At 45.5% G+C, this 25,884-nt stretch overlaps 1 protein-coding gene across 8 annotated transcripts in view; it reads right to left on the bottom strand.

Annotated features, from left to right (window-relative positions):
- STK32B (serine/threonine kinase 32B) overlaps window positions 1–25,884 on the bottom strand; it is a 387,425-nt gene that overhangs the window by 46,520 nt on the left and 315,021 nt on the right. For 7 of the 8 annotated variants that reach the window (XM_053217583.1, XM_027033784.2, XM_027033772.2 and 4 more), the window contains one exon: window positions 13,211–13,300. The exons of the other annotated variant lie outside the window; for it this stretch is intronic. In XM_053217583.1, the coding sequence (XP_053073558.1) occupies window positions 13,211–13,300 (90 nt within the window). The remainder of the gene's footprint in view (window positions 1–13,210; window positions 13,301–25,884) is intronic. 8 annotated transcript variants of the gene reach the window in all.

Here is a 25,884-nt window from a genome sequence, read left to right as displayed (position 1 = left end):
AGTGGGTAAAAGGAATGTAAATGTCAAATCAGTATTTTTCATTTTTAACCACTTTAAAATATAATTTACTGTCTGAAGCAAACATAAAATCAATTAATAATATATCTACAGCACAATAAAACAAAAGATAGGTGGGAGGAACTGGAAGTATATTACTGTAAGATTTAAACCATTTTTTTTAACATTTATTCATTTTTGAGGGAGGGAGGGAGGGGGAGAGAGAAAGAGAGAGAGAGCGCACATGAGTGGGGAAGGGGCAGAGACAGAGGGAGATTCAGAATCCAAACCAGGCTCCAGGCTCTGAGCTGTCCGCGCAGAGCCCGACGTAGGGCTTGAACCCACAAACTGTAAGATCATGATCTGAGCTGAAGTCAGACGTTTAACCGACTGAGCCACCCAGGTACCCCTGTGAGATTTCTTTAAATGTTTATTTTTGAGAGAGAGAGAGAGTGCACGTGGGGGAGGGGCAGAGAGAGAAGGGGACAGAGGATCCAAAGCAGGCTCTGCACTGACAGCAGCAAGCCTGATGTGGGGCTTGAACTCATGAACCGTGAGATCAGAACCAGAAGCTGAAGTCAGACGCTCACCTGACTGAGCCACCCAGGTGCCCCTGCTGTAAGATTCTTACATTACACATGAAGCGGTATGATTTCAAGGTAGATGCAGATTAATTGATGGTGTATATTATAAATATAGGACAACCTCTAGCTATGATTTTTTAAAAAGAGGTAGGAATAGTAAACCAATAGGGAATTAAAGTGGGATCATACAAAATGGTGAACGAATCCAAAATAAAGCAGCAGAGCAGCAAATGAACAGAGAACAAGTGGAACAAAGAAAAAGCAAGGTGATGGATTTCAATCCAACCGTCTCACTAATTACATTAAGTGTAAATGGTCTAAATATCAATGGAAAGCAGAAATTATTAGATTGGCTTAAAAAAAGGCTGCCTACATAACATGTACTTAAAATACAAAGATACAGGTTAAACATGAATGGATGGAAAAAGATATTATCAGGGGTGTTCTGGAACAGGCTTATCCCAGCTCATCTCTCTCCTACTCTGTGTTCGATGATGTCACACTGATAACTTGAAGTCAGTCATGGTGGGTGGACTTACATCACAAAAATCAGCAAAATCTACAAATCAGTGACTTTCTTCCTCTTTACCAGAGAGCTAGTTGTTAAACATTTACCGGCACCCCACTGGAAATACCATGCAAACATCAACAAAAGAAAGCTGAAGTGGCTATATTAATATCACACAAAGACACTCTTAAATACAAAGAACAACCTGAGGGTTGCTGGAAGGGAGGAGGGTGGGGCGATGGGCTAAATGGGTGATGGGCATTAAGGAGGGCACTTGGTGGGATGAGCACTGGGTGTTACACGGAAGCGAGGAATTGCTAAATTCTACTCCCGAAACCATTATTACACTATATGTTAACTAACCTGAATTTAAATGAATATATTTAAAAATAAATAACCGAATAAACAAACATTAAAAAGTTCATTTAAGGCCAACTGAAAAAAAAAAAACAGACTTCAGAACATGGAAGAAGATGTTATGTAATGACACACGCAACAATTTAGCAAGAAGATGTAGTAATCCTAAAAATGTACACACCTTACTGCGGAGCATCCAACTATGTGAGACAAAACTGTAATGCAAAGAAAAATAGGCAAATTCACAATTACGGTTGGGGATTTCAACACTTAATGATAAATAGACAGAAAATCAATAAGAATAGGGGCGCCTGGGTTGCTCAGTTGGTTAAACGTCCAACTTTGGCTCAGGTCATGATCTCGCAGTTTGTGAGTTCGAGCCCCATGTCGGGCTCTGTGCTGACAGCTTCGGGTTCTGTGTCTCCCTCTCTCTCTCTGCCCCTCCCTGGCTCATGCTCTGTCTCTGTCTCTCTCTCTCAAAAATAAATAACATTTAAAAAAAATAAAAAGAACAAATTAAACCCGAAGCAAGCAGAAGGAAGTTAATAAAAAAGATGAGAGCTGAAATCAATAAAACAGAGAAAATCAATGAAACTAAAAACTGGTTCTTTAAAAAGATGAATACATGTGATAAACCTCTAACCAAAATGACCAGGAAAATCACAGAGAAAACACAAATGACCAATTCCAGAATGAAAGAGGAGACATCACTGCCGAATCTACACTCATTACAAAGGTAACCAGGGGATATTACAAATGACTGTGAGCCCAAATATTTGCAAGGTTACATGAAATGGAGAAATTTCTTGAAAGATGTAAATGACCAAATCCTAACCAATATTTACTTTCTTCTTCTGACTTAAGGAGAAATAAACAGAATAGACCATCTTTATTAAAGAAATTGAATTCATAGTTTAAAAGCTTCCTGTAAAGAACTCTAGGCCCAAATATCTTCACTGGCCAATTCTACCAATTCTATATGTTAGAAAGAATACCAATTCTACAGTTTTTCCAGAAGTGGAAGAGGACAGAACATTTCCCAACTTACACTGCCAGTGTTACTGTGGTACCAAAATCATACAAAGATGCTACCAGAAAAAGAAAACTAAAAAACTCATAAAGCTAGGGGTAATATTGTAAATGAGGCATTAGCAAACTGATTCCATCATTATATAGAAGGGAAAATACATTATGACCAAGTGAGATTTATTATGGAAATATAAGGAAAGTTCAACCTTCTGAAATCAGTCAAAATCTTTCAACAGATTATAGAAACCACATGAGTGTCTCAGTGGGTTGAGAAAAGATATTTCACAAAATTCAACATGCATTTATGATTTTTAAAAACCCCAAGGAAGTTGGAAATACATGGAACTTCCTTAACCTGGTAAAGAATAACGAACTACAAAGAACCTTATAGCTAATACCAACATAACAGTAAAAAAACGAGATGCTTTCTAAGATCAGGATCAAGGCCAAGTGTATTGAATGTTCTAGCTACAGCAACAAGACAAGAGAAAAATAAAAGGCATGCAGATTAGGAAGGAGGAAATAAAACTACCCTGATTTGCAAACATGATTACCTACATAGAAAGCCCAAAGAATTTACTGCCAAAGCTGCTAGGACTGAGAAGTGAGTTCAGCAAAGTTACAGGATACAAGGTCAACATACAAAACTCAACTGTATCTCTATAGATCAGTAATTAATGATTGATAACTAATTTTTAAGGTTTTTATTTAAATTCCAGTTAGTTAACATCCAGCATAATATGGGTTTCAGATGTACAATATAGTGATTCAACAATTCTATACAACACCCAGTGCTCGTCATGGTAAGTATAGTCCTTAAGCGCCATCACCTATTCCAACCATCCCCGTAACCACCTCCTCTCTGGTGACCATTAGTTCTCTGTAGTTAAAGTCTGTTTCTTGGTTTGCCTCTCTCCCTCTTTTTTTCCCTCCCTTTGCTCTTTTGTTTGTTTGTTTCTTAAATTCCACATGCGTGAAATCATATGGTATTTGTCTTTCTCTGACCTACTTTTTTCACTTAGCATAATACTCTCTAGCTCCATCCACATCATTGCAAAATGGCAAGATTTCATTCTTTTCCATGGCTGAGTAATACTCCATTGTAAATATATATGCCACATCTTACATGCACCCCCATGTCTATAGCACCATTATCTACAATAACCAAGTTATGGAAACAGCCCAAGTGTCCGTCTGCTGGTGAATGGAGATGGTAACTAGGTTTTTTTTTTTTTTTAATGTACCATTTGAATAGCACCAAAATCCATAAGATACTTAGGTATAAGTGTAAAAAAATATGTACAAAATCTGTACATTGAAAACTATATTGATGGAAGAATCCAAGAAATCCTAAATCTATGGAGAGATACTCTGTGGTTGGAAGGCTCCACACTGTTTGGGTGTCACTTCTGTCTAAACTCATCTGTAGATTCAGTGCCATTCTAACAAAAACCCAGAGGTTTCTTTGTTTTGTTTTTGTAGAAATTAACAAGTGTATTCTGAAGTTTTAGTGAAAAGGGAAAGGATCTAGAATAGCCAAAATGATTTTCAAAAGAAGAAAAAAGTTGGAAGACTCTCCCTACCTGATTTCAAGGATTATTGTAAAGGTATGGGGAAAAGTATGATCTCAGGTAGGGCATAAACAAATAGACCAATGGGACAGGAAAGAATCCAGAAACGGATGTACACATTTATGGCCAATTGAGTTTTGACAAACTGCAAAGTCAACCCAGTTGAGAAGGAACAGTCTTTTCATCATAGCATGCTGGAACTATTGGACAGCTGGATGCAAATGAAGCTTGATTCACACCTCACACCATATGAAGAACTAAATTAAAAATGCATGTAGCTTTAAGTAGAAAATCCAAAAGTATAACACGTTTACAAGAAAACAAAGGGAAAAAAATCTCTGTGACCTCATGTGAGGAAAAGATGTTTAGATACAACACCAAATACACAATCAATCAACACACTTTTTTTTTAAATTGGACTGTATCAAAATTTAAAGCTCTGCTTCTAAAAATATTCTATTAAGGTGATAGAAAGACAAGCTACTGACTGGCCAAAATTTCTGCAAAACTTGATATCTAATAAAGGACTAATATGCAGCATATATAAGGAATTCTCAAAAAAGCTTGATTAAGAAAAGTCACTATGGCCGAATCATGGCCAAATGATATGAACAGAAGGTGTCTAGGTGGAAAATAAGCAAATGAAAATATGTAAAACACCATTAGTCACTAGGGAATTGTAAATTAGAACCACCACCTCCGTAATAGAATGATTAATAGGACAACAATAACCACAGGATAATAACCAGCACTGGTGAGGATCTAGAGGGATGTAAAATGGTCTAGTCATCCTGGAAAACAGCTCGCCAGTTTCTCAGAAAGTTCAACATACCCTTACCATATGACCCGGCAATCCTGCTTCTAACTAATTATTCTAGAGAAGTGGAAACTTAAGTTCATATAAAAACCTGAATGCCGATGTTTACAGTGGCTTTATACATAATTATGTAAAACTGGAAACAATTCAAAAGTCCTTCAGCTGGTGAATGGATGAACTAATCATGTATATTCATCCAGTGGTATTCTACTTAGCAATCAAAAGGAAAGCTACTGATACATGGATAAATCTCGAATACATCATTTGAAGTGAAAAAAAAAAAAGGAAAACAAAACAGATTTGAAAGGCTATAGACAATACAACTTCGTTTCTATGACTTTCTGGAATAGTCCAAACTGATCACTGGTTGCCAGGGACTGGGATGAGGGAATTTTGGGGGTGATGGAACTGTTCTAGACTCTCTTGCGGTGGTGCTTATATGACTGTCTGTGTCCAAATTCACAGAACTGTACATTAAAAGAGTGTATTTTCCTGCATGAATATTGTTACTCAAAAGTAAACATCTCGAACTACAGATTTATCAGGTTGATGATTTTTAAAGTGATTATCTACCTTACAAATAGCCAAGCCAATGCGTGCAGGAAAATTATCTGTTTGTTCTCAGATGTATTTTAGAGCCATAGAACACTATTTGGCACATAGAAAGTGCTCAACAGATTTCTGTTGAATGGATGGATGGATGGGTGGGTGGATGGATGAATGAATGAATGACAGGTTCTCAGGAAAGACACTGGGCACTGGAGCCTCACTGGCCTGGGTCTGAATGCTGGCTCTGTTACTCCCTCTGACACAAGAGTCAGCAAACTTCACTAGCCTCAATCATTTCAACAAGAAACATACTCCCATCATCATGATGGCTCCAAAGCCACACTTGTCTGCTCACTGCAGCCTCCTGCGGAAGGGAACTAACATTTGGTGAGTGCTGGCACTGGTCCCCCAGTGCACCCAGCGTCCTCCAGCCAACCCTGCTCTGATCGTGAACCAGGAGCTGTTTAGGGTCCGTTTTCCCCGCTTGACTGTGAGCTCCGTAAGGCAAGGGGATTCCCAATCCAGGCTCTGGATTCCCAATGCTAAGCTGATACCAAATAATCAACCATCTAAACAATAACGATAGAAATAATGGAAATAATAACAATAACGCTACCAGCTACCAGTTGTGTGCATCTACTGTTTGTCAGGCATTACGTTACGTGCCTTCTACAGCCACGGCACAAAATCTTCACAGACAACTTACTGAGGCAGATTGAGAACCGTCCACCCCATCTCTCAGATGAGGAAACTATCAGTTGGTCTGGCGGCCAACACTTCTTGAGGACTTGCCATGTTGAGCATGTTAACGTGCATATGTTGGGTAACGAGATCGGCCACTAGTGTGAGACACCCAGACTGCCCCACGCTGAGGCCACACTTCACCTGGGCCCACTCCTGGCTTTCAGCTCGTTCCGCAGTCCCTACCATGGCACTCAAGACCCTCATCTTTGGCCTGAGTACTGTCAACTCAAGACCCTCATCTTGGTTCCCACCCCACCCTGTCTTTTTCCATAAGCTATAAAAAAAATAAAACTGCATATTTCCCCCCTACACCATGCTGTTGCCTCCTCTGTGCCTCTGCCCTGGCTGTTGCCCCTGCCTGAAACGGCCTCTCCTTGTCCTTACCGAACAGGCAAACTCAGAACGCACCCTCAGAGTCTAACTCAGATTGTCACCTTCTCCAGGAATCTGTCTTGACAGGGTCCTGTTTACACCTGTGCCCACGCGTCTGTCTGCCCCACTAGCCGGGGAGCCTCCGAGGCCCCGGAGAACATCACTCATCTCTGAGCCCTTCATCTCCTAAATGTTCTGTAAATATTCGCTGAATGAACACTTGACTCTTCATTTCACCACAGATGAATAAACTCTGAAGCCCTGGGCGGCCGCTGGAACATTTCTGACTTCTAATCTGGCACATTTCAGAGAGATTTCTATTTTTCCCTGATTGTGAGTGCCATCTGCTCTTTTAATTAATGAAAATTCAGTTCCATGCAAATGCCTCTTCGAGGATCATCCTTCATGAGCAACCTCTGGGAGCTTACTCATCAGCCTGTTCTCTGAATCTGTGTTTGGAACATTCTGGGAGCTTGTTATTGGGCCTTTGAACTGAATCACGCAAGTGAACAAAATCGACCAAGCTGCCACTTGACCTCAGGAGTTTACAGCCGTGGGAGCTGTAGGGTTTGAATTTATTGAGAGAGCTCTCTCCCTCACCCCGTCCTCCCCAGTAAACTCCCATGGTGTCCGAAAATAGATCCACTGGGTAAATCAGTTGTGCCTGCTAAATCCCGTAAAACTCTCTCCTGTTCACGTGTTCATTAACATAGGGCTGAAGCTCCTTTAAATAGAAGGAAACCAGGAGCCCCGAATCCCACATACACTTGGGACGATAGACTTTTGTCTTGTGTGAGAAACACGGCTTTGCAACGCAGGAACTCCGAGTCAAAAGGCAGCTTGGTGTGTGGCAAAAGTGTGGACTTTGGATCCGAACAGACGTGGCTTCAAATTCTGGCTCCTTGACTTGCCAGCGGTGTAACTCTGGGTAGGTGAATCAACCTCCCTGGGCCTCAGCTTCCTCATCTATACAATGGAGAGATGTAGAAACCTCACATGGATCTTCCGAGGGTAGCTCAGGTGGTTAAGTGTCCAACTCTTGGTTTCGGCTCAGGCCACGATATCACGGTCTGTGAGTTCAAGCCCCGCATTGGGCTCCGCACTGACAGTGCAGAGCCTGCTTGGGATTCTCTCTCTCTCTCTCTCTCTCTCTCTCTCTCTCTCTCTCTCTCCCCCCCCCCCGCCCCTCCCCTGCTTGTGCTCGCTCTCTCTCAAAATAAATAAATAGATAATTGCAATGACAAACATGTAGCAGGGTCACAATACGTGTTGCTTTTCTTCTCCCTTTTGGACGTGGGGCCCCTGTGGAGAGTGGCCAGCTGGGTCACCACTTGCCTGCTTCCCCAGAGGCTGGGAGCCAGGACATCACTGGGCAGTCAGGGAATGAGGCTGGGGCAGGCCCGGTGGCATCTCTGAGGAGGTGCCGGAAAGTCTGCTATGCATGGCGATGGAGCAGAGGCAGAGAAGAAAGGGCTGGTACAATACTAACCTGAATTTCTCCTGTGGCCTACGGTCTACACTCCTGGAGATCAGTCTGCTTTTTGGGGAATAGCTTAAAGGAAGTCAGAACTAACTTACAGGGTTACGAAGGCGGCTCCAAATGGGACACATTTCTCCTTATGTCCTTTCTGCCTCCTCACTGCCCTTCTGGAGATGATGGCTCGTTCAGTTCTATTGGCTGCTCCTGGCATGGTGTCCCCTGGGCCTCAGGCTTGGCACTCTTCCTCTCTTCTGTGTCCTCCCTGGGGGACCCTGTCACTGCCTCGGCTCTGCCGAATCTCAGTGCTGGTAACTCCCCAGTCCGCAATCCTGTCCACATCACTCCAGGAGCCTGGACAGCATTTCCCAGACACCTCAATTTCAAACTCAATTTCCTGGAACCCCACACACCTGTGGGCCCCGTTGTGCTTCCCACACAGAGGACATCACTATAGTCTACATCGCTGTGCAAGATGGAAGCCTGGGAGGCAGCCCTAACATCCCTCCCACTCCTGTTCTCCCAGCCATTTGTTAAGTCAGTGGCCTCCTTGGACAGACTAGCCTCAGCTCTGGAACCTTCTGTAAAGGGATATCAGAAAGACCGTATCGGTGAAAGCCGTATCGGTGTGAAGATTCAGCATCCCAAGGGGACTAACTGAAGTGAACAGGCTCCCTTGAATGCATGCCTTCTGGTGTTCACGCTGACGTGGGTCTGACTCTCATCACCGACGTCTTTCCTCAGCTCTAAAATGGGAATGAATAATTGTGCCTGTTTGTGACATTAAATAAGACTGTGGATGGAAAGCACTTAGCTCAATGGCTGGGCACGTAGCAAATACTAAGAAGGACTATTTTTACCATTATTTGTGGCCAAACTTCACTTATTTAATAAGTAAAAGATGAACGACACACGTAGTGAATTCTCGGAGGTGATGACATAGTTTTGAATCTCTACACATCGACGCATGTGAACTGACAGAGCAGATAAACAGCTAAGCCAAAACCCATGCGTGACACTTCCTACAAAACTAAGTTGTCTCCCCACAAGTCCCTAAGTGTAAGTGCGTGAAAACAAACCAGCAATAGTGACGAGACTCCCGTGGTAGTGATTTCTGAACAGAGGGAAACAGAGAAGACACAGGACTGGATATGATGGGCTAGAGAACAGAGAGCGCCAACACAGCCTGCAAGAATTTCCTGGAAGGCCTAGCTGGCCAGTTTGAGAACAGTGGCTACAGTATGGAAGAGCCTATCCAGTCCAGTGCTCTGTGGGGGCAGGTCAGTCTGGGACCCCAAATGTCTGTCGTCCAGCTGGAGCTTCCTTCTAGAAGGAGCCCCAAGGAGAAACTGTTGAAAGTGGAATCAAAGCTCAGTGGGACAGGGGCCCCCATGGACTAAAGAAAGAGATGTTCCAGATCAAAGTGGGGAAGGAGAACAGATCAGGAAGTCCCAGATAGCAAGTCCCAGTGGATTTGGACACTCTTAAAAACAACAGAAGATGTTCGATTAGAAGAGCTACCCTGGGGGCACCTGGGAGGCTCAGTCGGTTGAGTATCTGACTCTTGATATTGACTCAGGTCGTGATCTCAGAGTCATGGGATCAAGCCCTGCATCAGGCTCTGTGCTGAGCACGGAATCTGCTTAAGATTCTCTTTCTCCTCTCTCTCTGCCCCTGTCCTGGTTGCGCTCTTTTTCTTAAAATAAATTAAAAAAAAATTCAAATGTTTTTATTTATTTCTGAGAGACATAGAGAGACAGAGGATGGGGGGGCAGAGAGAGAGGGAGACACAGAATCTGAAGCAGACTCCAGGCTCTGAGCTGTCAGCACAGAGGCCGACGCAGGGCTCGAACTCACAAACCTCGAGATCATGACCTGACCTGAAGTCGGATGCTTAATCGACTGAGCCACCCAGGCGCCCCAATAAATAAACATCTAATTAAAAGAAAGAAAGAAAAGAAAAGCTCGCCTGAACCACATCATCATCCAAAAGTTTAGGAAAACTAATTTCACATTAAAATAAAGAAACAGAAAGGTATCAAAGTCAAATTCCATGCAAAGTTATCCTAAGAGGAAAGAAAATAAAGAGCAGAATAACTCACTTAACAATGACGATGGATCAGAAAGATGCACGACCCTCTATATCAAAACAGAGGAAAACCGTGACCTACTATTTCAGAAGCATTAAAAGATGTGATTGGTTGTTTCATTAATGGTTACCCAATGAGTCAGCCCTTCTGGTATCCATGCCCCCTGCAGTCCCCTCCCACATGGTCTCTGGTCGTGGTCATGTGACTTGCTTTGGTCAATTGGATGTCAAGAAATGTGAAACAAGCAGAAGCTTGAAAGCATGTGGGAAGTGGGTTCTCCTTCTGGAAACCACTGCCACCACGTGAGCAAGCTCACTCAGTCCCCCCAGTGATGCAAGGCCACATAGAGAAAGACCCATTGAACTCAGCTGTCCTAGCTGAGCTCCGCCCCCAGTGGATGAGTGAGCCCAGCCTAAGCCAGCAGAGGAACCATTCAGGCAAATGGTGGGTTGTGAGACACAGCACGATGTCACTCCTCTAAGCCACTAAGTGTTTTCTAAAACAATGTTCATTTATCATTCTCCAAACGTATTTTTTGTCATCTCCAAACATCCTTTCTTTGTTTTTCATTGAAGTACAGTTGACACCCAGTGTTCCATTAGTTTCAGGTGATTCCACAATGCTATACACGTTATGCTGTACACGTTATGCTGTGCTCACCACAGGTATAGCTACCACCTGTCACCATACAACGCTATGAAAGTGCCATCGACTATGTTCCCTATGCTGTGCCTTTCATCACGTGACTCATTTCTTCCCTAAGTAGAAGTGTGTACCTCCCTCTCCCCTTCCCCCACTTCCCCCTCCCCCTATCTACCTCCCCCTCTGGTAACCATCAGCTTGTTCTCTGAATGATGGGTCTGTTTCTGCCTTTTGTTTGCTTGTTTATTTGTTTTGTGTTTTAGATTCTACATATGAATGAGACCATATCGTATTTGTCTTTCTATATTTCACTTAGCATAATACCCTCCAGGCTCATCCATGTGGTTGCAAATGGTGAGATCTCATTCCTCTTTATGACTGAGTAATACTCCATTGTGTATATACACCACATCTTCTTTATCCATTCATCCATCGATGGACGCTTAGGTTGCCTCTGTATCTTGGCTATTGTAAATAATGTCGCAATCCAGGAAGGGAGCCTATATGTTTTTGAATTAGTGTTTTTGTTTTCTTTGGGTAAACATCCAGCACTGGAATTACTGGATCATATAGTAGTTCTAGTTTTGATTTTTTTTTTGAGGAGATTCCATACTGTTTTCCACAGCGGCTGCACCCGTCCGCATTCCCACCAACAGTGCACGAGACTCCTTCTCCACATCCTCACCAACACTTGTTATTTCTTGTCTTTTTGTTACTAGCCATTCTGACAGGTGTGAAGCGGCATCTCATTGTGGTTTTGACTAGCACTTCCCTGATGATGAGTGATGATGAGCATGTTTCCATGTGCCTGTTGGCCATCTGGATGTCTCCTCTGGAAAAAAATGTCTATTCATGCCTTCTGCCCATTTTTAATGGAATTATTATCATTATACAACAATAGAAGTTCTTGGATACAAACCCTTCATTAGATATGTCATTTGCAAATGTCTTCTCCCATTTTGTAGGTTGTCTTTTCATCTTGCTCATTGTTTCCTTCACTGTGCAGAAGCTTTTTATTTTGATGTAATTCCAATAGTTTAATTGCCTGAAAAGACCTATCCAAAAAAATGTTGTTATGGCCAGTGTTTCTCTGTGCTCTCATCTAAGGGTTTTATGGTTTCAGGTCTCACATTTGGGTCTTTCACCCATTTTGAGTTTATTTTTGTGAATGATGTAAGAAAGGGGTCCGGTTTCATTCTTTTGCACGTAGCTGTCCAGTCTTCCCAGCACCATTTGTTAAAGAGACTGTCACCTTCCTATTGTGTATTCTTGCCTCCTTTGTCATAGACTGATTAACCGTGTATGTGTGAGTTTAGTTCTGGGCTCTCTATTCCATCCCATCGACCTCTGTGTCTGTTTTTGTACCAGTACCATACTGTTTTGGTTACTGCAGTTTGCAGTTTGCAGTATAGCTTGAAATCTGGGACTGTGATACTGCCAGCTTTCTTCTTCTTTGACACGAATGCTTTGACTATTCAGGGGCCTTTTGTAGTTCCATGCAAATTTTAGAATTATTTCTTCTAGTTCTATTAAAAACACTATTGGTATTTTGATAGGGATTGCACTGAATCTGTGGATTGCTTTGGGTGGTATGGACATTTGAACAGTCGTAATTCTTCCAATCAGTGAACATGATATAAGCCACTAAGTTTTGACTTGCGTTGCTACACAGTCATCAATAACTAATATAGACATTAAGAATTAATAATTAATATAGACATTAAGAAAACTATGCAAGACATGAAAGAACAACATAAATTGGAATTTAAAAAACTCAGAAATCAGGCAAGAAAATTCAGGAAAAAAATAGAAATAAAGGGAAAATTACTTCTGCAATAAATATTTTCCTAGAAAGCACACAAAGCAAATAAACACAACAGATAATCTTTAAAAGAAGGAGAAAGAGAAAAATGAGGAAAGTTTTAAACAAATAAAGGAAGAGATACAAAATATTTGAAAATCACAAAATATTGAAGATTTGTAAAGGCCCCACATTCAGACAGTAGGTGTCCCTGGAGAAAACAAAGTAAGGAGATAGCATGCTTACTAAAAATGATACTTCCATCAAAGGTCTTAAAGAAAAACCAACTTGAAAAAACACATTGGAAAAACACTGTGTACCTAAGAATATAGACCCCACATGACCAATACCAAAGTTATATTTTGGCAACACCACTGGACATTAATAAAAAAGAAAAAAATGGTTTTGTCTGCCTTTTTTTTTTTTTTTTCCCCTGAAGCAAGGTTTTCTATCTGGGTAGGAGTCCTCTAGAAATCACAGGAGGAGAAGGTCTTCCTGGCAGGGAAGACAGCAAAGACAAAAGTGTGAGAGTGCCTGGCACCTACCGGGAGCGGATGGGGCCTGGTGTGGGGGTGGCAGGTAGGCGTGGGGGTGGGGTGGGGGTGAAGCACAGGAATGCTGATGCCTCAGGCACTGGGCCTACAACACCCCAAAGGGGCCTGGAACACTCACCCATGTAGGGCTTGGTCCCAGCCATAGAGGAAGCCTTTTCTGCTCCTTTCACGATCGTCGCTATGTTGAAGTCTGTGATGTGAACATGTCCTGGAGATAGAGAAACAGAAACCCCAGTTAGCAAGAGCTGCAGACGGCTGGGCTATTTCCTTGTCTACTTAAAGCTGTGGGCTGTATGGTGGGTACAAGAACATATTAGAACTTCTATACAGAATACTATTTTTATCTGATACTTTGAAAATGTCTAGTTTGGGCAGCATTATTCACAGTAGACAAACTTAGACAAATTTAGGACAATGTAAGGTCCACCAATGGCTGCAAGGATAAGGAAGATGTGGTGTGTATAAACAATGGAGTACCATTCAGCCATGAGAAGGGAGGACATCCTGGCGTTTTTTTGACAACATGGATGGATCTGAGGATATCACATGCTAAATGAAATAAGCCAGATTGAGAAAGACAAATACAGAATGTATCACTTCTATGTGGAATCTACATTAAAAAAAAAAGCGCACAGAAGCAGAGAATAGAAAGTGGTTGCCAGGGTCTGGGGTTGGGAGGAATAGGGAGAGTTTGGTCAAAGGTATAAAGTTTCAGCTGTAAGATGAATAAGTTTTGAGAATTTAATTAATAACATGGAGACAGTTAATACCATTTGAATGTGTAGGTATATATACACATACACACAAAAAATGTCTCAGTGATGTGCAAGTTTTTTTTTTCTTGTTTGTTTGTTTAGAGAGAGAGAGAGAGAGAGAGAGAGAGAGAGAGAGATAGTGAGAATCTCAACCAGGCTCCACGCTCAGTGTGGAGTCTGATGCAGGGCTCGATCCCATGACCCTGGGATCACAACCTGAGCCGAAAGCTAGAGTTGGTCGCTCAACCAACTGAGCCATCCAGGCGCCCCTCTGCCAGTCTTAACAATGTGAATTTTTGGTGACATATGCATATTACTTTTAAGTAAACAAATCTAATGAGGACATGATGCAAACGTTTATGGATTAAAAGTTTGGAGGCACTGACCCAGAGAGTAAAAGCTCACGGTAAATAAATGAAAAGGGTCAGTCTGGACTCCCTCACCCAGGAAGTTGAGTGGCCATGGCGAGGAGAGAGGGTGGAGAGAGGGTTTTCATGCCCAGAGGACACTCTCATTCTGCTGTTTGCTATGGTCAGTGGGGGCCTGAGGAATCCAGTGGGGAGGTGGCTGGGTATTTGAGACCACCTTCCATCGAGCCTAAAGTAATGGCAGCAGATGGGACACAGAGAGGCTGGGCGCACCCATATGTAAGTGTTTAAGAAGCCTGAGAAGGAAGTAAGAAGGACCGAGAAGGAAGGAGACAGGAGATGTGGGGTAAAGGGGGTGAAGAGAAGCAGGGAAGGAAGGGGGTGAGAGGGACAGAGTAGCATTCTGACAGTTAGTACTGGCCTCCCGGGGAACTTGGTACATACCAGAGCCAACCCTGAGACCCCTGAATGCCAGACGTAAACGCAATCACATTTCTCTGTTTGTCATCACATCATGTGAAAATGGTTGGATTTGAAAACCTGAAAGCTGTGTTCGGGATGCTGGGACTTAAACACCCAAGTGGCTTGCGTACAGAAAACTGACGTTGGGAGGGCCTGGGGGGAACCCCCAGGAGGTGCACAGACACCCGCCAGAGCAGGTGCCATGAGGCTCACTCGAGACGTGCGCCTGATAGCATCGGACGCAGTGGACAGAGAGAGCACCAGTGGGTTCACGTGCAAATCCCCAATCTCAGGCTTAGCTGCCAGCCCTGATGTGTGGGCAGGCTTCTGCCAGACGCTGTGTCCAGAGCTCCTGAGTGGGATGCGGCAGCCGGGTACTCCGTGAGGATGTCCAATTCCCTTCGGGTGCTTGTGGGTGAAGCTTAAGTCATCTAGCCAGGCCCTTGCTGGGAACCCCTTGAGGCCGGACGCAGCATGTGCCCACCCAGGGGGCTTCCTTAGAACATGCAGCTGCCGCAGCCTCTGGGGCTGGACTTGGCGTCCGTGCCACGTCCTACCCGCAGGGAGGCAGCGCGGCCTAGCGGTGGGCACAGACTCTGAGCTACACTGACTTGCTTTGGGTCTCAGCTGGGCTGTGATTAGTTGTCTGATCTTGGGCGAGGCACTTAGTGTCCCTGGGCCTCATTTTCCTCGTCTGTAAAGTGGGGAGGGTGGCAGCGAAATACCCACCCCAGAGAGCGGCTGGGAGGAGGCAGGGATTAAGAAAAGCAAAATGCTACAGCGGCTGGCACACACGTTGGGTGGTTTCTCGTATGTGTTTGCTCATAGCTGTGTTATCCCGCCTCGGTGTGGCTCAAACCCCACCTTCTGCAGCCAGGGCCGGTCCGCCCCCCGCACCTGCCCAGGCCCCGTTTCTTTTTTTTTTAATGTTTTATTTATTTTTTAAAGAGAGAGAGAGAGAGAGAGACAGAGACAGAGACAGAGACAGAGAGAAAGAGCACAAGCAGGGAAGGGGCACAGAGAGGGAGACACAGAATCAAAAGCAGGCTCCAGGCTCCAAGCTGTCAGTGTAGAACCTGACGCGGGGCTCGAACTCACGAACTGCGAGATCATGACCTGAGCCAGAGTCAGACGCTCAACCAACTGGGCCATCCAGGTGCCCCTCCCAGGCCCATTTCTAATACTAACAAACAAATCCACAGTCCCGTTGTTGACAGTGAGGCACGGGAGGGTCTCGGTCATTTCTGCCCGCACACCTGTAGGCTTCCATGCAGAGCCACCACACGGAGAGGACCCTGAAACCCTCCAGTATGGCTTTAATTTGGTTTTCCTTCACTTCTCCCTTTCTTTAAAAAATATTAGTATTTGCATTATGAAAGTGACACCAGCTGATTAGAGTAAGTCAAAGACTGCAAATGTGCATCTGAGCCGCTCCCCCGCCCCCGCTCGTAACCACCAGGAGTCACCTGGTTCTCTGTCCTTTCTCCCTTTTCTGCATACGTGTCTCCACACATATTGGTTTGTCCTTACAGTCATGAGATCAAAGTCCATGGGCTGTTCCAGAAGTTACTTTTGCATTTAGCCATGCATCATGACATCTTTCCATTCACAGGTCTATGTACATAGGTCTGTCCTCAACGGCCTTACCCTTGTTCTCCATTGGAAAGAAATCCAATAATTTTGATGATTACTTGGTGATAAAACTTGACCTGAAACTTCCCTTCATAGTTCTATTTATTCCACTTACGGTGAATATTCATGTTTTGCTATAAAATGTTAATATATTTGATTACCAAATATATTTGATCCCCCTTGGTGATTCATTTAACCCCTATGGGGGTGTTACAAAATACATACTATGTGTTGCTTTTAAGTATTTTTATCTATTAGACATATATTCTTTTCATATTACTAAGGTATATGTTATTTAACATAAATATATTTTTAAGCTGAAAAATTCCGAGATACGAGAACATACCTGGCCCCAAGAGTTTCAAATAAGAAATTGTGGCCCTATAACTGCAAAGCATCCCATAGTGTGGTTGTATCATATTTTATTCACCAATCGCCCTATAGGTTTGCAGTTTGGGTTGCTTACTTGTTTGTCTTGTGACTGTATCGGCCCTAGCGGTCTTGAGCATAGCGTTACATACATACAGATACTTTCATTTGACCGGATAAATCCCCACAAGTGGGACTGCAGGATCAAAGGGTTTGCATATTATGTTCTAAAGTTGTCATTTATGGTACCCTAAACAGGATATGGGAGTGAGTATTTCCGTGCATTGTTACCAGCACTGTTCTCAATGATTTTACTTGTTGCAAATCACATGGCAAGGAATAGTAGTATCTCACTGAAGATGAGGCTGCACATTTTTTTAAGGTGTTTTTTTTTTCCCTTTAATGTTTTTATTTATTTCTGAGAGATGGAGAGCATGAGCAGGGGAGGGGCAGAAGGAGAGGGAGGCAGAGGATCGGAAGAGGCCTCTGCACTGACAGCAGAGAGCCCGATCTGGGCTCGAACTCCCGAATGGTGAGATCAAGACCCGATCTGAAGTTGGATGCTTAACTGACTGAGCCGCCCGGGTGCTCCGATGCTGAACATTTCTCACATGATCAGTTACCAACTCCCTGGGAACTGTCTAGAATCCTGAATGATTTTCTTTTAAAAAATTTTTTTTGAAAATATTTTGAGAGAGAGGCAGGGAGAGGGGCAGAGGGAAAGAGAATCTTTTAAAACAATTTTTTTTAATGTTTATTTTTGAGAGAGACGGAGACGGAATGCGAGTGGGTTAGGGGCAGAGAGAGAGACCCACACAGAATCCGAAGCAGGCTCTGGGCTCCGAGCCGCCAGCACAGAGCCTGACGTGGGGCTCGAACTCACGAGCTGTGAGATTGGGAGAGAGAATCTTAAGCAGGCTCCACGCTCAGCACGGAGCCTGATGTGGGACTCCATCCATCGCATGATCCTGGGATCATGACCCCAGCTGAGACCGAGAGTCGGACGCTCAGCCGGCTAAGCCATCCAGGCCCAATAATCAATTTTCAACAAGAGCTGTGTCTATTAGACACATTTACACTGTGCTCTGTGTACTGCAAATATTTGCTCCTAGCTTGTTGTTTGTCTTTAGACTCTACTGACAGTACCTCTTGCCACATGAAAGTTTTAAAAATTTAAATAATAATAAGTTAATTTTATAGTTTGAGTATATTGTCCTTCTAATTTTCCAGAAACCTATTCCACCCCCAAATATTTTGTACAACCTTCTATATTTTCTTAGAATACTTCTAGATCTTTTGTGTTAAAATCTCCCAGGGGCGCCTGGGTGGCTCAGTCGGTTGAGCATCCGACTTCGGCTCGGGTCATGATCTTGCGGTTCGTGAGTTCGAGCCCCGCGTCGGGCTCTGTGCTGACAGCTTGGAGCCTGGAGCCTGCTTCGGATTCTGTGTGTGTGTGTCTCTCTATCCCTTCTCTACTTGCGCTCTCTCTAAATAAATAAACATTAAAAAAAATCTCCCAATCATATAGAATAATTTGTTGTAACATTCTAGTTTTATTTCTTACAAATGGATGGCCAGTTGTCTCACCAATATTTGTTGAAATATTTCACCTTTCCCAATAACTTGTAATGTGACCCTCATTTTCTATCAAGTTCTACATATACAAAGATAGGATTATGGATTCTCTCTTGTGTTCCACTGACCTACTGTTTACCGCTGGGCCAGGACTCTATCAGTTTAATTACAGTAGATGTGTAGGCTGTTACAATGTTCGATAGGAGTGCCTCCCCTGCACTCGTGTTTCCTTCCAGTGTTTTTGTAGTGACTCTCAGGCATTTATTCTTCTGAGACGAGTTGTGCCCGGTTTTAGGAAATCCCTCCATGAAGTGTGACGGGAATTCCATTAACGTATACATTCATTTGAGGAGTGTGGACACGTCGTTTTTCCACCCAGGGTCATGCCCGGCTTTTCATCCAGATCTTGATTCCTTCAAAATATGTTGAGTGTTCTCTTCATTTACGCTCTGTAAATTCCTGGGTACATTCGCTTGTAGACAGGTATTACGTAGTTTTGGTCACTTTTTTGAACGAGGATATTTTCCATTTCTTTTTCTCCCTGGCTGTTTTCGGTAGAATGAAAAGCTACTGGGTTTTGCTTCCTCATCTCCAACTGGCTTCTCTGTCAATCTTCCATCACAAAAGCTTTGGTTATCTCTCAAAATCCCATCTTCCCTTCTCAGACAGCACTAGGATTGGTAGCTGGGTTCAGGGCTACCCCGCTAAAGGCTTGACTTCCAGCCCCCCCTGCAGCTGGCTGTGCTTACAGGACCAGCTTCTGGCCAAAGGGTGGCGAGCAGAATGATATTTGAACTTCCAGGATATCTCCTTTGAAAGAATTCTCATTCCCTCCTTCCTCCCACCTTCCTTCCATTTGCCTATTACGTGGGTTTGGGAGAACATCCTTTGCCACACAGATGAGGAACAAGATAGAAGGAGGCTCCGCCCCTCTGAACATCATGGACTTCTAACAGAGAGAAAAAAGAACTTCCATTTTGTTTTATTTTATAGTCTTGGGAAAGCAGTTCATTTGTCTCTTAATGATAGCTCTTGAAGTGGAGTCTTGGTGTTTGCAGGCATAGAAGCACATTATCTGCACACAATGATGGCATTCTTTCCCTTGTTAAGAGGCTTGGAGCAGAGTGGTTAAGAACATAGCCTTGGGAGTTGGGTTGCCTAAGAACCAGTGGTTGGGCTCCTTTGGTAGGCATATGCTGTTTGTGGTCACTCCTATCTCCTGTCTTAGCAATTACTGGTCCTGGTACATCTGGCTTTGGGTCAAGTTGACCTTACCCTCCACTTTAGCATTTGACTCAGGATTATGCATATGACCTAAAAATTGGGGAGATAATTTTCCAGGGAGTTCAAGAAATGAAAACTTTTCAGTTCTTTTTTTTTTTTTTTTTCAGGAGGTACCTAAAGTAATATTCTGTCTTTGGCCAGTGTAAGGTGGGGATATGACCCCCAGAACTGTTAAAAGCCATTTGCTACCATAAAGAAAGGTAGTCTGAAGATGAAGCCTACCCATGGAGAAGGTAGAGCTGCAAGCATAGATGAGAAATGGTGCCAGAGCCTGATCAAACCCTGCCTGAAGCCGCATTCCACTGGATTTCAGCTGTATAAGCTGAAAAACACCCTTCATTGCTTGGGACTATTTGAGTTCCTCTTTGCCATACGTGACTGGCTGCGCATCACGGTTGACACAGCCACTTATGAGATTCGGGCAAGTTATTTCACTCTGGAAGCTTCCAGTCCCTCATCTGGTGAGTGGAACTAATATTAGTAAGTACATCATGGGGTAGCTGTAAGCACTAAACAGAGCAGTTAGGGACTGAGAATGTGACATTTGAACAAGGCCAGAAGACAGGGGTTGAGGGGGAAGCAAGCCATTGGACCATCAGGGGAAGACCGTAGTTGGCAGAAGCTGAGACACATACAGACCCCTCCGAGGGGCCAGCGAGGACGCCTGAGAGAGAAAGGGGGACAGGAGCTCAGACAGGGCAGGGTGGGGCAGACTGTGCAAGACTCCAGGGCTGGGGAGACGACAGTGGCTTTTACTCCAAGTGAGGGAGTTTTGAGAAGGAGCCACATATCCAACTCACTTTTGAACATCGCTTTGCTGTGAATGGACATGGGGCCAAGCACCAAAGTGGGGAAGAGAAAAATGCAGCCTGTCTAGTTTGAGCCACTGGTTTTTAGGGTCGCATGACTGGAACAGACTTGGTGCCAAACCTCACGGTAAGCTTTGAAGTACGCTTGTCAGGAAGGTCTGACTACCCTCATTTTTTAACAGGAGAGTAACCTTAAGTCCCAGAGGCCAGTGTGCTGTGCAAGGTCACACAGCTGATCTGGGAGGAAGCTGGACTTGGTCTCAGGCCTCATCCTGGTCGGTGAGCGTTTACCTCTGCCCCACGCTGCCCCCTGCATAGCTGCACCAGACAGCCCTCTGCAGGGGCGGGGCGGGCGAGGGCTCTGGGCAGGCCTGCTGAGGTTCACCTGGGACTCACGCACAGCAGGTGCGACAGACAGCAAATTCCACTTTCTGGTCCCTCCTCCCAGCCCCCAACAGTGCTAATTGATGAGCTGTTACTCCCTACTGGGCTTCCTTTAACAAACGAGTAAAGATGTGGGAAAGTGAAAATTAGTGCCATATGAGGTCTCCTATGGGTTCCTTCCCAGGAGAATGGAAATTTACGAGAAACTTGGCAAATATGAACTGAGTTTCAGGCTATTTGCTTTCCTTAAATCGAAAACATTCAAAACTCAGCAAGAGAAGGAGCTCAAGATGTTGTGTGAGGCCCATCAGCACAAGTTTTAATGGTGGCAGCAACAATCAGAAGCCATGCTGCAGCCAAGGTTCCCTCCTTTCTCTGAATGCAAGGGAGCTCACACATTTGACACCATTGGAATGCTCGGCCCTCTCTTCTGCCTTGTAGACTTTCATTCATCCTTCAAAACCTGCCCCGAGACTTTGCATCTACCCTCTGCTTGTATCCTTCCACCAACAGGAAGCTCACTACCACAGGGGGTGGCATCTCTGACTGTGTCTTGTCTGCTCAGGTTCCTATGAGAATATCATAGGCTGGTGGGGGGTGGGCTGAAACATCAAACATTTATTTCCCACAGTCCTGGAGGCTGGAAATCTGAGGCGAGGGTGGTGGCACGGTCGGTCGGGTTCTTGGTGACGGCCCTCTTCCTGGTTTGTATGGCTGCTTTCCTGCTGTAACCTCACATGGTGGAGAGGCACAGCTCTGTCCTCTTCCTCCCTTTATAAGGGCACCGATCCCATGGTGGTGGCTCCAACCTCATGACCTCATCCAGATCCAGTTACCTTCCAAAGGCCCCAGCTCTGAGTATCATCACATTGGGGTTAAGGCTTCAACATATGAATTCTAAGCAGGGGGTGGGGGGCACAGCATTCTGTCCACAGCAGACGGATTCAGGCCTCTCCCCCCGGCCCTCCACGGCCCTCCACTGTCACGTCCCTCCTAGCATCCACCACACTGTATCTGTCACTTTGACCGTCCCCTTGAGGCCAGGAATCCTGCCTTGTTCATCTCCGCCTCCAGTACCTTAGCAAAGGGCTGTCCTGGGAAAGGAACCCATCAAGTGTTTGCTGACTGACTGATTGACCAAATGAGAGACTGAATGAAAGAGATACGGTAAGTAAATCCTGTTCCCTTTTCCCCCCCTTACTGCCTAGAGTGATATTTACAGGAGTAGATGACATTCCATGTCAACTTTTGGCTGCTATGACTGTAGCAATGTCACTTTCTCAGCCTGACCTCAGCTGGTGGGACCAGCCACCCCCTCCATGACTTCCGTAAACACAAGTGCTAATGTCAGAGCTGGTGCTATAAGGAGTTGTAACCGGGGCTATTTTCTGAGTATAAATACACAACAGCCATGTGACTTTCAAGTCACTTTCAAGTCTCACTCATTTCTTTATTCATTCAGCAACTGTTTATGGCCCGCACCCTGCCTGCATGTCTCGGGGAGGGGCTTGAAACCCCAATGTCGGTTATCTGTGTCATGAACTTAGGGGTGGGGATGGTCAGCGGTGCTGACGTCCCACCCACAGTCCCTCACTGGGGCCATAATTGCCTTGTCACCACCCAGAGTCACCTGAGCGTTACCAGTGCCATGACTATTGCTTCGCAAGCTGTCTCTGGCACCTTCCCGATCCGTTCCGGGGAAAGGCACCCAAAGTCTTCGTGAAATGCGCTGCATTTTCATTTACCCCCTCCGCAGCTACACTGCACAAACTTCTACTTCTGTTCCGCCATGCCCCTTGCTTCCCTTCTCCCCTCTCGGCCCCTATAATGAAGTGACCCCACGTGGGTATTAACCAAATGCACCCGGGCAGCACATTCATCTTACTGGGACCTATGAGCCCATGCCTGGGGGTGCTGCTCAGAGGGGACAGTCAACCCCCGAATGGCAGGCTGTGTCTGGGAGCACAGTGACTTCTCTCTAGATCTGTCTCCTGGACACCATACCTCCCTGTGAATTCCCGGGAGTGGGTGTTAAGGCAGTGCCCACCAGGGGGAGATAGACCTGGAGAGAGAATGGAAGGCAGTCCAGTCCACAAAAGGGGATCACCTTCCACATTACCCCCCCCCCCCACCTCCCCCCCGTTTCCCTTTCATGAGACTTGGATTTGGAGCAAAGTCTCTTGTGAACATGTCTCTTCCTTCGCTGGTTTACAAGGTCTACATCATGCCTGAGCAGGGGCCAGACTAGGGCTGTGGAACAGAAGCCGCCGGATGAAGCCACGGCCGTGGGCTGCAGCCCCCTCCCCAGGGCAGGCTCCGGTGTACCCGCTAATCATAACTGTGCTTCTGAGATGTCACTGTGACATAACGCTGGCCCTGACCTTTCGCTTGGGATCACACACCCCGTGCGCTCTCCCCTCCTCCTTATCTTCACAGAGATCATAGCGGACTTACTGCAGGACAACAGAAGAAAGAAAGGGAGAAAAAGAAACCAAATCAAATCCCAGGGCACGAGCTTATCCAGGCTTCATCTGGCTGACGGCAGCAGGAAGACTGACTGTTTCAGAACATGTCTGCCTGATGAGAAGTGTGGTTTTCTTCTTCTTTGATTTGACCTCCTCCCGTGTCTTGGTCACGGGGCGGGGATTCAGGGCCATAGAACCTTCTGTGTGCTCCAGGCCCTGCTGTGCGCAGCCAACAGCCTTCTGGGATTTCCTGAGCCCGTGGCGGAGATGTGGGGCCCTCTCACGCCCCGACCAGTTCAGGGACTTCCCCCAGGATAGACTGGGACTTCGTAAAGCCTTCCCCGGCATTTGCAGCCTGGTTCATCTGATGCCCCAGGGAATCCACCTCGCCCAAGGCTTCTGTGGGAGGGGTTCTCCATGGTTCTGTTTCTTCTTTTCTCTCCAGCCACCAGGTTTCTGGGTGAGTCCCTGCAGGGTAGCCAAGGCTACTTGGCCAAAACACTCTCCTTCCACACTCTGGCTGGGCATGTAATTTCATGCAATCACATAAATTAATTACAATGAACACCATTCATAGGGAGGTTTTCATAGTGCTTTTCCAGCTGTGATCTGCTCTGTACGACTCTGTAGGACCAGGCTGGCGACGATCTCCTGACATTTAGCAGCCTTTCTTTTCCTTCCTTCCTTCCTCCCTCCCTTCCTTCCTTTTCTTTTCTTTCTTTCTTTCTTTCTTTCTTTCTTTCTTTCCTTCCTTCCTTCCTTCTTTCTTTCTTTTTCTTTCTTTCTTTCTCTTTCTTTCCTTTATTTCTCTTTCTTTCCTTTCTTTCTTTCTCTTTCTTTCCTTTCTTTCTTTCTCTTTCTTTCTTTCTCTTTCTTTCCTTTCTTTCTTTCCATCTTTCTTTCTTTCTTTTTCTTTTCTTTCTTTCTTTCTTTCTTTCTTTCTTTCTTTCTTTCTTTCTTTCTTTCTTTCTTTCTTTCTCTCCCTCCCTTCTCCTTCCTTCTTTCCTTTCTCCCTCTCCCTCTCTCTTTTCTTCTCTTTGCTTTTCTTCTTCCCTTCCTTTCCCTTCTCTTTTCCTCCCTCCCTACTTCCCTTCCTCCCCATAGCTAACACACAATGTTCCATTCGTTTCAGGCGTACAACTAGCGGTTCACCAAGCGCATACATTGTGCTACGTTCACCACATTCCACTCCGTCCTTTGCCACTTCCTGTATTCCAAGGGCCAGAGGAAGGGGAGATCCACATTTCCTGACTCTCTTACACCTTGGGTTCTGGGTGAGATTTGTGTTCTGCCAGCGAGCTGTGCTCAGGAGAGGTTCGGAAGGTGGAAAGAAAGCAGAGGTCAGCTGTTTGGGGCAAAGCCAAAGGATGGACGAGCTGGATAGACAGGGGTCTTCGCGGAGGCAGGACTTTTGTTAAGGTGGCCTCATCACTGGTGTGAGCAGCTAGGAACTGAGTGTCCAGCCCGAGGTCTTAGAGCCAGAATCCAAGCCCCAGGCGGGTTTGACCCCGAGGCTCACCACCCCCCTTCTTCACCAAGCCGCTTTCTCGCGAGGGCACTGCCACCCAGACCGGTGTGTGCACAAGGGGTGTGCTGCTGGCCAGTGATGGAACTGCCTTCCCTCCAGGTCAGGGGATGGTCAGGTCGCCGCTATCCCCACAGGTCACCCTCCTGGACTCCCTCCAGGATGAAAGCCTCCCCTCCACACACATGTGCACCCTGAAGCCGGGGGCCAGGCCACATGGGCCTCCAGCCCGGTGTCCAACACTGTTCTGGAAATCAGGAGCAATTAAGGGGATCATCAGGCAGAGCAGGAATTTGGACTCTGTGTCCCCAGAGACCTAGAAACTCATGATTTCACAAGGAAGGATCTCACGTCCGTAGACCCTTGGCCCTTCTCCACCCCTTCCTCACTGTCCCCCAAAGGAGGAAGAGAGGTTATGTGAAGGGTCATGTGGGGATGAACAAATTAGCTTTACTCAGTTTAGCTCTGCCTGGGCAGATGCGGGCCCCTCTGCTGGTCTTATATGAACAGTCTCTTACCCCACGTGGGTGTGGATCTGGGAGGTGAATCTTCCCCTCGCTGGGGTCTTGGAGAAGGAAGCCCTTTTGACTCACACAAAGCCAAGCGTTTGTCAGCAAAGAGGTGATATCTTGGCCCCTATCTGCCACCTCCTTGCTTTATTTTTCGTTTGTTAAAATCCCATACGGAGACGATGGGGCTGAGATGTTCCCCCGCCCTCCAAATTCGTATGTTGAAGTCCTAACTCCCGTTAGTTCAGGAGGTGACTCCATTTGGGTAGGGCCATGGCAGATGTAACTGGGTAAGACGAGGTCACACGGAAGCGGGTGGGGTGGGCCCCTGATCCAGTAAGCCTGGTGTTCTTGCACACAGACATGCACCTGGGGAGAATGCCACGCGGAGTTTGGAATTACGCTGCCCCAGCCCGGGGACCGGCAGAAGCTCACGGTCCACACCTTGACCTTGGACTCCCAGACTCCAACAGTAGGAGACAATACATTTCTGCTGTTGGAGCTCTCCATCTGTGGGACTTTGTTGCAGCAGCCGTAGGAAACTGAGACAGGGGCTGTGTACTGGGGGCTTTCAGAGACTCCCGCACTGAGGCTAAACGACTCTCCCCTGGCATCGTGCTGCACGAGGACCGACCCTTCCCTGCGGCCCTTCTGA

The sequence above is a fragment of the Acinonyx jubatus genome, chromosome B1, assembly GCF_027475565.1.
Source record: "Acinonyx jubatus isolate Ajub_Pintada_27869175 chromosome B1, VMU_Ajub_asm_v1.0, whole genome shotgun sequence".
NCBI classification, from domain to species: domain Eukaryota; kingdom Metazoa; phylum Chordata; class Mammalia; order Carnivora; family Felidae; genus Acinonyx; species Acinonyx jubatus.
Note: the sequence above shows the minus strand (reverse complement) of the source record. Positions and strands in the feature narration are given on the sequence as shown.